This window comes from Actinia tenebrosa, unplaced genomic scaffold (assembly GCF_029948245.1).
Source record: "Actinia tenebrosa isolate PJP-AT-01 unplaced genomic scaffold, QUT_ActTen_1.0 PGA_scaffold2__45_contigs__length_23673736, whole genome shotgun sequence".
In the NCBI taxonomy this organism is placed as follows: domain Eukaryota; kingdom Metazoa; phylum Cnidaria; class Anthozoa; order Actiniaria; family Actiniidae; genus Actinia; species Actinia tenebrosa.
Window position 1 is genome coordinate 17,459,606 of NW_028292579.1, and position 17,212 is coordinate 17,476,817.

General features: G+C 35.8%; 1 protein-coding gene across 2 annotated transcripts; it reads left to right on the forward strand.

The window, feature by feature from the left end:
- Positions 1 to 4,624: 4,624 nt before the first annotated feature.
- On the forward strand, positions 4,625 to 15,565 carry LOC116292492 (histamine H2 receptor-like). Of its 2 annotated transcripts, none has more exons than XM_031699824.2 (2): positions 4,625 to 4,873; positions 12,946 to 15,565. In XM_031699824.2, the coding sequence occupies exon 2, from the start codon at positions 13,141 to 13,143 to the stop codon at positions 14,074 to 14,076; it is 936 nt and encodes a 311-aa protein (XP_031555684.2). In that variant the 5' UTR covers positions 4,625 to 4,873; positions 12,946 to 13,140; the 3' UTR covers positions 14,077 to 15,565. The 2 variants fall into 2 exon arrangements, with proteins under 2 accessions (XP_031555684.2, XP_031555685.2); XM_031699825.2 differs by lacking the exon at positions 4,625 to 4,873 and adding an exon at positions 12,330 to 12,437.
- The last annotated feature ends 1,647 nt before the right edge of the window (positions 15,566 to 17,212 follow it).

Here is a 17,212-nt window from a genome sequence, read left to right on the forward strand (position 1 = left end):
GACACAATGTTTATCATTCCAGACATATTTAAGGTGTTCGCGGTGTTCTTTGAATTAGTTCCATGACTACTCAATGAGAATATCAAATATACTCCAGCACAATATCTACGAATGAGAATAAAATCAAGCTTGGAAACTGAGTATCCTTTATCGGGATTCAATGGTTTAAAATAATGAAAGTTCTCAGAATTGTATCGTTGTTAGATCAGATATTTTATGCCACATCTTACTGGGGCTATTGATGGGTTGCAAGCATTCCGAAGAGAGTCAAAAGACAAAGACATGGCGGCCATTTAGGTACCGTTAGCAATAGATACTAATGAGAAATCTTTCGTTAAAAGGCACTAACATGGCCGCGATGACATAACGTGCAATGGAAGAATCATTATATTATATTATATGTTATATCATATATATAAAATAAATAAATAAATCTTTAGAAAAACGTTTTTACTGATTTATCATCATCATCATCATCATCATCATCATCATCATTATTATTATTATTATTATTATTATTATTATCATTATTATTATCATTATCATATTTAGGCCCAGGGCAAACGTCGGACTAACGTCGCACCGAACCTATTTAACATAGGTTCGGTGGAAGGCCGACTAAAGGGCCTATGTGGCGGCAAACGTCGAACCTATGTCGATCTTAATTCACTCCCCCATTGTTATTATAATTTCAATTGGACATGAAAATACACGTGGGAACGCACAGACATTTGTTTGTCTTTTCCTGATTAATGCATATCCTTGTAATGGCAAAATATAGCGCTCGACCACAATTAAAACGGGCATTTATTTATATGGAATGCAGTACTACAAAACAGAAAACGGAGAATGGTATTGCACTCTGCACTTTTTGCCTGTTTTTCTTTTTCTTTTTCTTTTTCTTTTTTCTTTTTTTTTTTTTTTTCTCCCTTCTTGTCTCTCTCGCAGCATTCACCGCTTTTGCCCGACGTCCAGTCTGGCTCATTATCGTTGCTCTCGAATACAGCACATTTATTGCAGGTCGGCATCTCACAAACCAGGCAAACATATTTCGTTTGGTCAAAACAAAAACTACAAGACTCAAGAGTCTCGTCTCGTGGCAAGGATTTTCTAAACGCGGACATGTTCAGTTTGAGTAGTTTTGAATTTATTTTCGTATCCAGAGCTCCTCGGTCTTGTTCATCACTCGTCTTTGTATAGCGCATGCTCGCCAGGGGGGAATGGGTGTTTGGGAGGTGGGGGAGTGGGTTGTTTTCACGGCTTTGGTGTAAGTCATGCGACTTGCATGATGGATTTGCTATTTTGCATAATTTATCAATTTAGTTCAGCACTTGTTTAAAACGACGTTTGCCGCAAAGTCGCTCCAGAGTCGTAATGTCCGACTTGGCTTGTCGAACTTATGCTGGACTCGAACCTATTCAATGGGGTCGTTCTCAATCGCAGCAAACGTCGTACTAGGCTTGAGCCTATTTCAAATGTAATAGGTTCGACTAAATTAAGCCCTGGGCCTTAGTATCTTTAATTATTATTATTCTTGTTATTATTATCTTCCATAACGTACACATTCATTACTACATTTGAATAAGCTATACACACGACTCTAATTTCACATGTTTATTTTTATGGGGGAAGAACACTTTTAAATTAGATTATGCCTGCCTGACTGCCGGTCTAAATATGTCCAGCTAATCTCCACTGACAAACTGACAGAGCCTGTGATTGACAGACCGGCTCCTAACTTATTCCAGTCCCATTCAAACCGTTATTTGGCTATGCAGTCAGACAGGCAGGCACACGCAGAAAAGGCAACAACATAAATGACGAAAGAATAAAGAAAATATTTCCATGAACCCTTTCCGCCAGTCAAAGCAATGTCCGTCACTAGTCAAACCAAACAAGTGAAAAAAATTAACTAAAAGGATTTGAATCCGACGTGTCCTTTTTTCCCCATCAAAAGTTATTACACCGTAATCTTGTCTTATGATGATGTTTACTTGTGTTGTCTTTCTTGCGTGTTTGCATGTAAAAGTTATCTTAATGTTATATTGTTTTTCAGGGGGGAGGGGAGGGAGAGTGGAGTATGGTAGTGTAGGATGTAGTGTAGTTAGCAAAGGCATTTTATGCATATTTATAACTTCCTCTTCTGTTTATCTCTAACTCAAATAAACCATAGATTTGCCTTTTAGCGCAAATTATTCCAAAGGAGAATTCATGGTCAAAATACATAAACAAATCGAGCCTTATCCGGAAACTATTAGACCAAAAGCGCGGGGAGATCAAAGAGGTTGGGCGTCAGTACAATTCAAGGGGAAAAACAATTTAGGTTGAGCTAAATGAGAAACACTTATCTATTTTGGACTTAATGGCTTTAAAAGACTGTTACTTGAAACAATTTGACTCAATCCTTACAACGCACTAACTAATGCCACGATAAAGACATGGAATATTTCGGTTTTACACTTAGGGGATTTTTTACTATGCCTTTGGGCGACTTTTAACCATATTACACAACTGATAATTCCTTCATAATCTCATTTAATCTCCAATAAGATGATTATAAGGACAAATATCCTGAAAAACGATTGAGAAAAATTGCGTATTTTTACCAGATAATCTATCTAGATCAGTAAGCATCATTTTCTCCGAAAACAGAAGACATAATATAGATACTTTACTCAATCACAGATTCTAAGAGTCTTTTGCTTATTTTTCGTTTCTCTTGATGAATTAGATTAAATAACCATTATTCATAATTTGTTTCACCAAAATAGGGATTTTTTATCGAAAAAATAGTGGGTATTGCCAAAAAATATTTAATTTGTTTTGCTTGAAAGTGTATGGTCGTTCTTTCCCATTTATTAGCTTCCTATATTTATTTTACAATTTTACACGCTATTTAAGATAATTAACCCGGCAGTATTCTTCTATGAACCAAACCAATTCTAAGCAACAATTTTATTTTTTATTTTTTAGCAGAAAGTCTAGCCAACACGTGCGAAGACCCAGCCAATTACTTTATTACCGACAAACAACCGATGGTCTACTAAGACGTTGTGGTTAGAGGAGTCAAATCAAAGTGATAGCTTGACGTGTTCATTAAACTATGAAATATTGATAGACTTCTGACTAACGGATAGTCTAGTACACCTTTACGTTAACTTACCTTTCATACCAAGACTTTGGTTCCCAAGAGTGACCAGAATTAATTCTAGCTGCAAATGAACATTCAAATAAAGTTTTTCTGGTCTTGAAAAAGACGTGATGTTACCTCCCTCTGACTATTCACCAGCAAGTGTTTCAAGCACCTAATGACGTCATAAGTATGACATCTATTATTGGATGCCTGGCCGTAAACTATTGCACATGCGCAGTCAAGCCTCCCCTAAAAATATCTTTGTCAGTTCAAGTGCGATTTAGAATTATAACGGCATCATCAATCGTTACTTTCTGTCTTTAACCAGCAAATTTCAACCAGTCATGACATCAGTTGGCTGTGGTTCTTTTTTCCAAGTCGACCGACTTCATTTCCGAGGAGTCTTTTAAGTCAGCCCATTTATTTAATCCTATTAAAACTAGAGTATGTCAAGATCTTTATACAACCACTTAACAAATCTATCAGTGTTGGTACACATTATACAAATTCATACATCGAAAATTTAAATTCTTTTTTTTTTTCAAAGGATCGGAGGCAACATTGTTAAAGCATTAAAAGCATTTTACCGACGTTTTATCCTTCATTCTTTTCAAGATAATACCTCGAATTCTGAATGATTGATACCAATATCCAACATTGAGAAAAGTAAAAGCGATCTTAATACTTGAAATAGGACAAAAAAGTTAACATGAAACGCTTTTCAGATATCCTAAACAAATTGCAGAACTTTCTTTTATATTCCATGAAAATTATTAAATTATTCTGAAGGTAAATTGTGATATTTTATAGTTTACGTATGTCATATCATTGTCAAGGTTTTGTTTTATTATTTGATATTCTGCCGTTGCCCAATATTAGTATTCAGACACGATTACAGCCATCTTAAGCTTCCGCTTATGTATCATCCTATCTTAACCCAATCTACCTTTTAGTTGAACCAAGACAAAGGATTGAGGCTCTTAAAACTCTCGCAAACACCTCGAGTTATCTATTTCTGACGGCTTGCAAACTCGGTAAATATATTAACGCTTAAAGTGGAATATAAACACACTTAACGTCAAGTGTTAAAATGCTTTCTTGATCTTAAAATGTTATTCTAATTTGCTCACGTTCTACTCGCCCCCAGCCTTTTCACTATCGCGGATATTTCAGACCGCGTGAGCCTAGTGTGTAGCCGTGTGGCTGTGGCTGGTCACTTATCTCAGACAAGTGATAATGTGTTTCAAAATATTCCTCTTGGGAAATGAGTGCTTCTTCGTAATTGCTATAAGTCAAAGGTCGTCCGTTCCAATAAAAAACTTTTTGTTCGGTGTTGTTTTGTTTTACTCATGATGATATAGTAGACAATTCAACAATTCAGGCGCTTTGTGTTGTATAAAAGATCCCGCTGTGACCTGTATTGAGTTAGCTGGCGACAGCTAAAATGGCGATCAACAGGGTGCCCAAACATTGGTATTTATTGCTGTCATCTCTTCGAATTCCAATTGGACTACAGAAACGATAAGACAAGTGCTTTCGATCACTGAGATCACAGTCTCATCCAGCTTTAACCACCAGGCTGATCCGATATAGTATTAGTACTGTCTTTGTTCTCGTGCAGGCTGTTGTTCCGTTTAACGGTTAAAGCGTGCAAAATCACCTTTGTTTGGCTAACTCTGTCCTTGACTCGCAAAAGATAGGTGCAATATCTTATTGGATTCTGTGGGGTTTGAAAATAAGGTGAGTTGGCGCTGTCGTAACACTACCTAAGCTACATACATAATTACTTGGAGTTTACCCCAAGAAGGTTTAGATAAGTTATCCATGTTAAAATGACTACCACACGCTGCTTTCTCCATTTTACCACCAAGTGAAGACATTTAACTCCCAATATCATTAATCACTATGAAAATCTCTCTTCTTACATCCTGGAGTAGTTTTCTCGAACTTAAAGTGTTCTACGAATTGCTTTTGAATGATGCTGTTTTGGTTGGTTCATGTTGTGAGGCTCATCATAAGTTACGTGATCCAATCAAGTACTTCACTCTAAACACAATAAGTGTTTTACTTCTCGTGATTACTCTACTTTCATCTCCGGCATTGGGTGGTATATAGGTGAATTGATTAATGACAATTCTGTAATCAAACGATAAAAGAGCTTTATTCTTTGAATAGTATAGCAGTTCGTCAAGTAGCATTTATTCAATATATATCGACTATCTTTCCTTAAAAACAAAAAACAACAACACCAAAAAACGGAAAAGCAAAAGAATCCAGAGATAACAAAGTATTACACCAGTGACGATTCCTTCATCTTTGCAAACAGTTTGTATCATGCAGTTTGTGTCTAACGAGAATTCAACAATGCCTTCTTCGATTCCCGCTTTGTTATCATTTTTATCGCTTCTCATGACATCCTGTAGCGAACTGCGGGTTCAACCTGCAAATCTGTGCCATCCAGAAGCAACTGTTTCCCTTAAATTACAAATCCTCATCAAAAATGTCCTTGCGATTTCTATTTAAACGTCAAAACGGGGTGCATCCCATATAGTAGTGAACTTTAATAGTTTTCTATAGTTATAAGTCAAAGAGGATACTGTCTTTTCAGCGGTGAAGTCATTGATATCGATGTTATAACATTAATAATATGATATTTTTAGATTGAGAATTATATATAACTTCTTTATATCTTATTTATATCTTATATTTACATAATATATTATATTCATTTCTTTACCTTATTTTATGCACGACCTCGCAAGTTTTAGCATTAAATATTATCATGTTTAAATAAAGGTAATATAATCCATCCTATCCTATTGTAATTACAAAAACTGGTATTTTAATCCAACAACCCTTCAGGCTTCAGGCAATTACCAAAGTAAATCCGTCTCTTCACCTAACGACTTTTATTCTTTGCATGTGGTTAACAGTTTCATTTTTGTCTATAGCACTATCTTGTCTTTAGCTAATCTATCAAATTGTTTTATTATTATTATTATTATTATTATTATTATTATTATTATTCGGCTCTACTTGCTTTTTGAAAAGCCGTCGGTATTGAATCTGTTTGTTTCTAAGTACAGTACTTGAAAGGGTTTGTGTTTGGTAACAGTGTTAGATACTCAATGCTGAATTTTGGATCGACAGTTTCCAGCTTATGACAACTTTTAAAATAGTGCCTCTTGTAACGATCAAGAAATGTCCTCTAGTGCCATCTGAGGTAGGAAATAACCTTTAACCAACGACAGATACAATTGTAATGAAATATGGTCCAACCTAATGCTTCCGTATACCCTGTTATATATAATAACTTTGAACAGAGCATAAAATCGCAGAAATTCCAGAAATGGCCATCTAAGTTGTAGACAAGACTGAAGGGTCTGAGTGTTATCGAATGCTATCAAATTTAATCCCGTCCGTCATTGTTTTTTTTCTTTACTAGGGTAGCACTTAATTAGCCAGTGGCTAACAAACCTCTGACCCTCGTTCCATGATCAAATTGAAATTTAAACTAACCACCATTGATGGTACAGTACACCCATCCATTCATTTATTCCATCATCCCATCACCGATTGTACAGTACACCCATCCATTCATTATTCCATCATCCCATCCCATCCCATCACTGATGGTACAGTACACCCATCCATTCATTTATTCTATCATCCCATCACTGATGGTACAGTACACCCATCCATTCATGTATTCTATCATCACATCACTGATGGTATAGTACACCCATCCATTCATTTATTCTATCATCACATCACTGATGCTACAGTACACCCATCCATTCATTTATTCTATCATCACATCACTGATGGTACAATACACCCATTACATACCAGTACTTCCGTTGGTTTCATTTGAATCCTATCAATGTCAATGTTAGACTGTTGAGAATTCTCCTCCTACTTGCTAGCCATTTGTAATCATTCTTCTATTTGATAAGCACGTTTTGAGTGTATTTATAAGCGTATAAAACAAGCAACAGCTGGTAATTGAAGGCAATAATGACGTCATAATTTAAAATTATATTTTCCCAACTAATAATACATGATAGATGAGGCTGTAAGCCGTGGGGATGGGCTCGGAAACTAGTAGTAAGTTTTTTAAAACAATTTCTCAAAACTAAATCGTTATTCGCTTTGAAATCCAGTGCAAGTCATTTTGTATGGTCCCACAGCTAACAAGCTTTTCAATAGGTGGATTGGCGTCGGTTTGGGGACTTTCCTTATATTTCAAAATTTTTGAAACAGAGAAGATCTCTCTGATTAAATATTGTTCCAAAATATATCTAAAGCATAAAAGAAAATATTTTATTTTCTATGAGCTTGAACATCAAGAAAGATGTCGTACTTACCCCCACTCGCCCTCCACCCCAGACTCTACTCCACCCCAACCCATCTCGCTACTTGCAAACCACGAAAAAAAAAAAACAACAACAACAACAAACAAACAAACAAGCAAACAAACAAAAAACGGGGTTTATCAGATGAATTTCCAATTTTTAAAATCAAGGATCCAATCAAAATGTCAAATTCTAATTTTTTTTCATGTGTGTATATTTGTTTCAGATGAAATTGCGTTTTGCATATGGATTGTCAAGTGTTATAAAAATTACTAGAACTAGCTACCTATTTGTTGACATTTCTTAGCCTTATCCAATCAATGTACTCAACACTGTCCAGTAATAATTCTCAGTCATCAAAGCACAAGCCATCTCAATAACTAAGATATTGAAAAGATAAGTGGTTATCTCGCTTCTTTGATTTGATGTCATTTTGCAAGGTTTCCTTATTCGATGACATCTTTAATAGTTCATAAGGTTTTCTCTCACCGACACAGCTGAAAGTATCACTTTACGGCTCAATCTGGACGTGGGTTCTTTTCTTTTTGAGCTCAGATCCTGATGATTAACCCTGTTAAATCGTCTTTTCTATCCTATGAGAAGGTAAGAACGTCAAAGGTTCAATTTCACTGATTGTATTAAGGGAAAGTAAGTTTTCTTCGTTGAGTATCAGTTTATTGAGCTGTGGTGTGCGAGGAAATAAGTCTGTATACTTCAAAGTAAATGAATTTACTGATAGATAGGTTGTAAAAGGCCAAGTAGTTCATCTCTACATTAGTCTTGCCCTGTAATTCTGACTCTAGGTGGCATGAAATTAAAGACAAATTCCTGTTTAAGATACAAATTCATTGTCGTTCTTATTGTTTTTCGTCAAAAAGAAATTTAAAAAATTCAATCTACAAAGAAAAAATTAAGCTATTCGAGGAAAATATTACCTGCACCAGCTGTTGGACCTACAAATTTTCTTTTTCATTATTTTTGAGTAAAAAGTGTCATTTATAGAGCCGAAGATTTGAAACTATGAGACATCGAAGAGACATTTAGGTACGTACAAAAAAAAGATGTTTTCTGATTGGTCGATTCTCAAGGACTAATGACTGAGAGATTTCTCATATGTTTTGGGTGTTCTGAGATGTGTATAAACGAAGATCAGATTTTGATACTTATATCTTATGTGTCTTTTTGTCTGAGAGCAGCTTCGTGCTCAGAAATGGATTTTATTGAATTTATTGAAATGGATATATTGCCAATGACTGGCGCATCTCTTTTTCCTTTTTCGACTAAACAGAAAACCAAATAGAGCCCACTACACATGCAGAGTAGGAATAGCGTCTGGAGATATGCAAACAAACAAACAAAAAGACCAAAACAATAATAATAATAATAATAGTAATAATAATAATAATAATAATAATAATGATAATAATAATTATTATTATTATAATAATAAAATAATATTAATACTACCTTATCTGCCTGAGGCGGGATATCAAATAGTTTGCTTATCTCTCACTCAGTCAAGAAGATGTTAAAAAAACGTCCTCTCAATTACATACTGAGAAACTCTTTTACACAAGAATAGTTTGAGTGGGAAAAGCCATCTTACGAGTAATATGTGGTATTTTTGAACTGATTTTCACAATGTCAGCAGCTCATTAGAATAAAGATCTAACATCCAAGCATTGATAGCAATTGCCTTTTTCATACGAAAGAGTATGTTTGTTAGAATAAAAATATGAGCTTTTTAAAAAGATACAGAAAATTCTTTAAGAATTATGAGGCTTTTGTATGAGAGAAGACATCAAAACGATGCCACAAAGACCAGAACCCATAAATCATAGCAAAACTTGAGTTTTGCTCATATGATATTCTAAAGTTCTACGTTTATTTATCCTTAAGTGCTCTTTGAGGTGGTGTGGGTTGTTTTAATGGGGAAAAAGTTATAGTTACCAGATTTTAAAAACTCGTAATATGAAGGGGGTTAAATATGCGTATCCCATCGCGTACAAGCCTTGAGTCAAATAAAACATTACGTTATGACTGATAAACACTGAATCATTTCCTTAGTTTTGATATGACCTATTCATAACAATATAAGTTAAGGGTATTCAGAGAACTGAAGGTGGGGTCAGATTTAATGTGTCTTCGAACGGTGGGGCCACCGTAGCGTGTGGAAAGGCGAGGGAAAAATAGTCGTCGCTCAAATCCTTTATCTAAGTACATACAATGCAAACAATCCAATATAGAACAGCTCCGCTAGCGTGAGCTCATTTTGCGCTGAAACTCAATCGAGCTATTTAAACAAAGCGATAAAAAGGGTAGGTCATTCCAAGGCCCAACAAATAACTGCAAGGACTTAGAGCACCGAAGTAATAGGTGTTGGAATGGCGATACTATTTCCTTTGGTTCAAAAGACTTTTTTTTTGACTGCATAAACAGTTTATGTACACTAGTATCCATTCTTCAGCATTCATTCATGACGAGTAGTTCCCAGGTTCCTGTAAAATAAATACAACGCACAGTAAGAAAATTGAAGTTTCCATATAACACTACAACTCCGTCTAGCACGTGCCCTTCGTGACCCGAACAAGAACCGAATAATTGATCAGTTGCTGCTCTTCGCGTGATGTTCTAAAGACATGTCCAGTAGGTTGCTCAACATTTATATTTATTAGTCTTTTTGTGTATCTTTGATTGTCTTAGGTCTGTTGTCTTTTTGATTTATACGATTTATCCCTGGAATAACTGCTGTTGTAAATCCAAGTTGATTATAAACAGAGATAGAGCCATAGTCTTATTAGATACTGGCTTCTAGGTGTTTTCTAGAAGGAAGACAATATATGAGAAACGTTACTGCTGAAAAAAATATTTTTCTCTTAATTTTTCGAATTTTGAAATAGAAAAAGATATAAGTTAGTGTAAAAGCTGTTTTAGTAAGAATGCACAAAATCTAGAGAGAGAAATATAAAGCCATATAAGAAGTTTAGTAGTTTGATTTTGCTTGTCATAATTTGAATTCAGTAATACAAAATTACTTTTTTCCTTATGTTTTCTCATTTTACCTTTTCTATTGCTTTACCAATTGCATACAGGAATTGGAGATTTCTAATTTAACTCAATGAATAATTTGAAATATCTCGATAGTTGGATGACGACTATCTTTGGTATATTGATCGACAAACAACGAAAGATTTTTGTCTAATTAATTGTCCAGCAAATGCTCATTAAAATTAAAAGTTTTATCGTAAAAAGATACAGAAATCTCAATCCCAAATGCTTGAAATTTCTCTCATAAATACTTAATACAGTGTTATAATGGTTTAATTATCAAAAAATCTAGTTGAGGTAATTATTTAGCCAAAAATCTTCCTCGAATTATTGTGCGGATAATATCAAGAAGTTACGACAGGTTTAGTTCATATTTTTCCATGACACTTGAATATTACCTTCTAGAAAAGTCAATCCAAAGTAAGATAATTTCAATGATCCAATAAAGTGGTTGTATTATATTTATTTTCTAGCGGAGTTTGACAGCATGTTTTATGTTTCCGACTGTTGGATCTCTGTAGTTCTTTAATATTACAAAAATCGAAGTGTTTTAGAGGAAACACTAATTATCCCAGGATCAAACACATCAGTTCTCTTCGATCATGGAGTGTCAGTCTCTGTACACTAAAAATAAAGAAGAAAGAATAGAAAGAGTTATTCAATCGCTTTGTTTACGTTAGAACACTCTTTGTTTTTTTGCCTTGTCTTTTTTTGTTAATTGGAAAACTTTCTTTTCGCTATGACAAATTGCAGACCCTTTGAGATAACGATCCTGTAGAGTTAAAACAATACGCGACAATAAACCTTAGGAAATATCTAAAGAAGATCTGATTCCGAAGTATAAATTATCAATCTTTTAAATTGTTTTTCTTAGTCGCATTATAGGAAAGATATAAACTTATTCCGCCAAACAATAGCAAAATGAATTAGGTTCCATAAATTGATAAAATAAATAAATGCAGTTGTTTCATCATCATACATGACCGACAAACTAACCGCAAATCTAGAAATTATTAAAATATCAAATTTTTTTCTCACATAAAAGATTGGTCTTATTACTTTCCAGTCGTAACTTTTGCTATGAATAATAGATTGTAAAGAGAGAGGGAGAGAGAGAGAGAGAGAGAGAGCTCGTATGTTATCATTTTCGGCGCGTTCATTCCAAAATAACTTAAATGAACGTCAAATTCTTAATCGAAAAGTGAAGTCATTAGTTGTTATCGAGAGACTCATCTTATCTGAAATTATATTAAAAAGGAAAACTATGCAATACAATCCAAAATCAGTCACCCTTGATTATAAAACTGTTTCAGTGTCATCAATACCATCACAAGGACTGTTTCTTTTTGGCTAAATTGAGCAAATAGTCCGTGAATCTGATTGGTTCATTGATGTATTGCGTCATTGGTTCATTTTTTTTCGGGATTGTTTATTGACCTTACGCTTTAAGGTGGCAGATTCATATTGTAATCGGTCTTAGGGAAGATTTGGACTCCAAATGTCCAGATAGGGCCTCATTATGTCCACTGGAGGTAATCTCCTACGCAAGCCTTTTTAGTCAAATCACATTTTTTTCTATATTTTTCTTTTTTCTTTTCGATATCAACTCTCCGAGATATCTTGATATCTACTTTGTGGTTCTTTATTAAATTAATCATTCGATTTGTCAACAACTTTGCACGAATCCTCTTAATTATAAAACATTGACTTACTTGTCTACGAGATGAATATAACGGGTCTAAAGTGCTGTACTTTTTTTAGGTTTCCTTTAAACATTGTTTGGGGGTAAAGTTGCCACGTTTACCTTGAAATTGGTCGAACTAATGTTTTTCCTCGATCACTGACGACTAGTTTCTGGACGAACTACTTATAAGCTAAGCCAAGACAATACCTTTCGAGACGTAAGTTAAAGCGGAATCAACTTCTCTACTGTTCAATCGAACTTCACATTCATTTTGTTTCGGCTGTTTTAACAGGGCCCTTCAAATGTAAGAACTCATTTTGTGCTTTTTACTGCAAATGAGATTACTATCGTCCTTTTGCAGATAATGTTAGCTCTGAGCAAATAGTGGAAATCATCCGTGGATTTCTATTTGCAGTCAAAGGAAGACTTCGTATAATAATTAATTACCAACTGTTTGTATCAAGAGGTCTGCTTCTAAAAATCCCAAGTAGTTCCTATTTTTCTTCCTTCCTTCCTCGCCATTCTCCTTCATCTAGGTTCTAATCTATACAAGCTAAAACATTGCGGTCCGCAAACAATTACTTAAGGTTACTCTTAGTTTTTTTTTTATTTTTCCGAAGAGTTTTCAAGCCCATGATTGTTTATTTAAATCTTTTTTCCCTCAGTTCCTTGTTTGCTTAACGCGTGAAGTACTTATTAATTTTTTTATTCCATTTTCTTTTCAGAGTGAGGACATCAACGAGAAGCTAGCATCAGTTTGGTCGTCATAATAGGATTATCTTTGAGTTCAAGCGGTTTTCGAACTGATTTCCGGCTTCAAGGAAAGCTTTTCCACAATCAGGAAGTTTCTCGGGTGATTTAGCTACAGGTGTACAAGCAAGTAAAAAGAACACCACCTTTTTATAAAGTACAAGCTGATCATGAGCAACAATACAACCATTGCTCTACCCGTTATAGTCCCAGCACCACTTCCCTTGCTCGTATGCTGGTCAATAATCGGTTTCGTCTCGACCATCCTCAACATCGTGGTCTGTGGTATTGTTGCCGTTAATACTCGTCTGATGACCGTCACTAATGCTTTTGTTGTTAGTCTATCGATATCAGACTTGCTTGTAGCGGGAGTGTTCGTTCCTATCTACATCGTTGAAGAATATTCTTTGACCAAAGTCCACACCAGTGGTTACATCATAGCATTTTTGCTGCTCGCTTCCATTTTTAATCTTAGTGCTGTCACGTATGAAAGGTTTGTAGCTTTGACCAAACCGTTTGGGTATCGTGCAATCATGAACAAGAGAAAAGTAGCTTGCATCATCGGTGCCTCGTGGGTTTTGCCATTGATTATTTCTCTTCTTCCCCTCGCTTGGAATGCCGATAACACCACCAAATATCACCGAACCTATCTGATAACAGTAGTTATTCTCTTTGTCCTTTTCCCATGTATCGCCATGATCTGGGTTTACGCCCGTCTCCTTAAGATCGTCAGGAATTTTATTCAAAGGAATCGGCGAAGGACAAGCTATGGGAATAAGACAGGAGAGCGCGCAGGAACAGAGGAAAAGGCAGCACGAGTATTCGCCATTATCCTTGGGATGTTCTTGCTTTGTTGGCTTCCCTTCATGTACATCAATGTCTGCCAAGCATTCCAGCTGTATCATCTCATTTCGAATGGCCTCGCATATGCCTCGTTCTTTACTCTTCTCATCAACACTATCCTAGACCCATTGATTTTTGCTTTCCTCAAACGCGACTTTAAGGAATGTATCTTCAAGGGGAAGACCAGATGGCTATCTTCTATTACATCAAGGAGCGGCCACGAACTAGATGAACTCTCACCTACCTGCTTAGAGCCGTTGTAGATCCGGAGGCAATATCCATTAATCCTAGACCCACGGGTTTTGGCATTTCTTAAACGTTACTTTAAGGAATTTTATCGTCAAGGGGAAAACCAGGTACCTTTCTTCCATTACGTCACGTAGCGGCGGCTGCGAATTATAAGAACTCTTGCTTACCTGCTTAGAGCCGTTGTTAGTAGTGACCAGAGATCTAGAGATATCCATTAATTTATTATGGGCAATCGAAAAGGCTGTGGATGATGAGATGACTCCGCGGGGGTGCTTTGTCGGCTCATGTCACTCAATTTCCTTGGGATCAGAAGTTTACTGACATTTGCATAGAATTGCCTAAATGCCGTACAACAGTCAATCTGTTACTTGCCATCGAGATAATGGCATATTCACTGTACTGATTTTCTTACGTATATATATTTTTGGGCAAAACAATTATTTAAGAACAATTTACTATCACTTATCCTACTTTGACTCTTGGATATCGATCCCGGTAAGGAACCTTACTGGAAGAAATTTAAATTCTGACAACATACCATGCGAAAAAGATTTGAAAAGCTTGATTTCTAACTATTTAAAGAAGTGCATGTACTGAACATGCATTATACTATTAGAGACGTGTACTGACCATGCATTGTACTATCAGAGGCGTGTACTGACCATGCATTATACTATAAGCGACGTCCACTGACCATGCATATCATTATACTATTAGATACGTGTTATGACCATACATTATATTATGAGACGTGTATTGACCATGCATTATACGACTAGGGACGTGTACACGACCATGCATTATACTATTAGAAACGTGTACTGACCATGCATTACAATATTAAAGACGTCTAATGACCATGCATCATACGATTAGAGACGTGTAGGCATTATACTATTAGAAACGTGTACTGAACATGCATTACAATATTAAAGACGTCTAATGACCATGCATTATACTATTAGAGACGTCTATTGACCATGCATTATACGATTAGAGACGTGTACACGACCATGCATTATACGATTAGAGACGTGTACACGACCATACATTATACTCTATTAGAGACGTGTACACGGCCATGGGTTATGGTAGAGCACTGTCGTCTCCACAATATGAAAATGTAAAGGGTGCAGGGAGTTATCTGTTTGCTTAGTTTAGACTTTGCTTCAATAATTTATCAATATTATATATATCATCACAATTGTTTTTGCCAACTGAGTTGCATCGTTTCATTAGCTAAAAGCCTATTTTCGAATTAGCCAAATAAAGCAGTGTTCCTTGGTCAAATACTCGTTTATGCAGAGTCAACCGCATTTCACACTTTAAAAATTCCACGGACATTCACTGGAAACTTGAAAACGTTTGAAGTATCACTTCCATACGAAACCAATGCCGACTAACCCCGTAGAATAGAGAATTGGAAACTGGAGGTATTGCTGATCCTACCTAATCAGTGGCGGATCCAGGGGGGTCGAAGGGGTCCACGGAACCCCCCTTGAAGGTTTGATCTTTTAGGTAATAGAAAATTATTTTATATAAATTTTAACAAAAAAATATTAGTAGTTTTGATATTTGCTGTTATGATGTTTAATTTACCTTTAAGTTCCGTTACTAGATAGTAAATTAGGTGATTAGAGCCAATTTCTTTGTCAAACATCGACTAAACAAAAGAGAATTATACACAGTTTAAGAAACGGAACCCCCCTTTGAAAAATCCTGAATCCGCCACTGCTAGTAGGTAATGTTCATCAGCTGAATCACATGTTTTTAATAGGATTCTTTCTGGTTACCAGCATACGGTGATCAGTGTTTGACCACCATTTGGAGTAGATAATGAGATTTACTTTTATCAGCTGAGTGAAACCCCTGAATTGATTTCTGACGCATAGTTATAGCAATAACTTACGTAACGGCAACTAGCATTTTTAATCCACCAAAGTATTGTAAACGTTTTTTTCCTTCTAAAAGTAGAAGAATAATACATAATAAATAAGACTCACTTACATTGTATGGGGTATGAGCGAATTGATGTCTTGTATATCAGCAGATCTATATAGTTGAATATAAAGAATGATTTTTAATAACACAAATAAATGTAATAAGGATATAATTAGGATAAATTATTATATTATCCTCAGGGGTGCAGCTAGAAATAAAATGACATTTAAGAGATATTGTAGGTCGTAGCAGCAGGGGAGCAGGCGTAGCTCAGTCGGTAAGCGCGCGGCCTTCAGGGTTAGAGGTACATCGTTCGATCCTCAGGGACTCCACGTCTGTTCCTACTTCTCTCTTTCCTGCGTAACTCCGATTAGCTTCAAATGCCCGTAAGAAGGAGTAGAGAAGTAAGAGGGGGTAGAGGGCGCACTCTCGAGCGCAATAAACATGAGCCCCAGGCTCGGGGGATTTGGGCAACCACTCCCCGCGTCATCGAAGTAAAACATATTACTCCTTTACCTTTTTTGTTTCAATTTGAATTTGACTGATTTGCTTGTGGTGGTGGTAATGGCGGTGGCGGAACAGAAAGGGGATCCTCTGTCTTGGTCCTGCCAGGCACCCACATGGGCTGTTGTGCCAGAAGAAATGGTAAAGATCACAGGCAGCCCAATCTCTTGTTCTGTGATGTTGTGGTATTGAATGTTAACGGTAACATTTCGTAGCAAGTAAAATTAGTACTTTTAAGAATAAAAACGACTTTTCTTGATAGCTTGTTGTATCTTTTGATGTTTTGCTGATTTTGAAGCCAGTTTGGCGCGTTTTTACGGAGTTATCGAGTTCCTACTATTTCGTTTAGTACTGAGGAGGACCACAGGAAGCCTAGGAAGACAGGTGTCTTCTTATACAACGGGGAAGGGAAAATGTTTTTAAAAATCGCTAAAATGGCTCGAAACTACTATTAATGAACTAGGATGACGTATAAAACACTTCATGTGAGTAAATATTAGCTTTCATTTATTTTTTTGTTTTTTATTTTTTTCGCTAAATTACATTCAGCTCTCAAAGCTTGTATGGGCTTCCTGTGGAAGGACGAAAAAAACGATAACTAATAATAATAATAATAATAATAATAATAATAATAATAATAATAATAATGGGGTTCTTATATAGCGCATTATCACATTGTCTCATTGCGCTTTACATTGCAGTGGA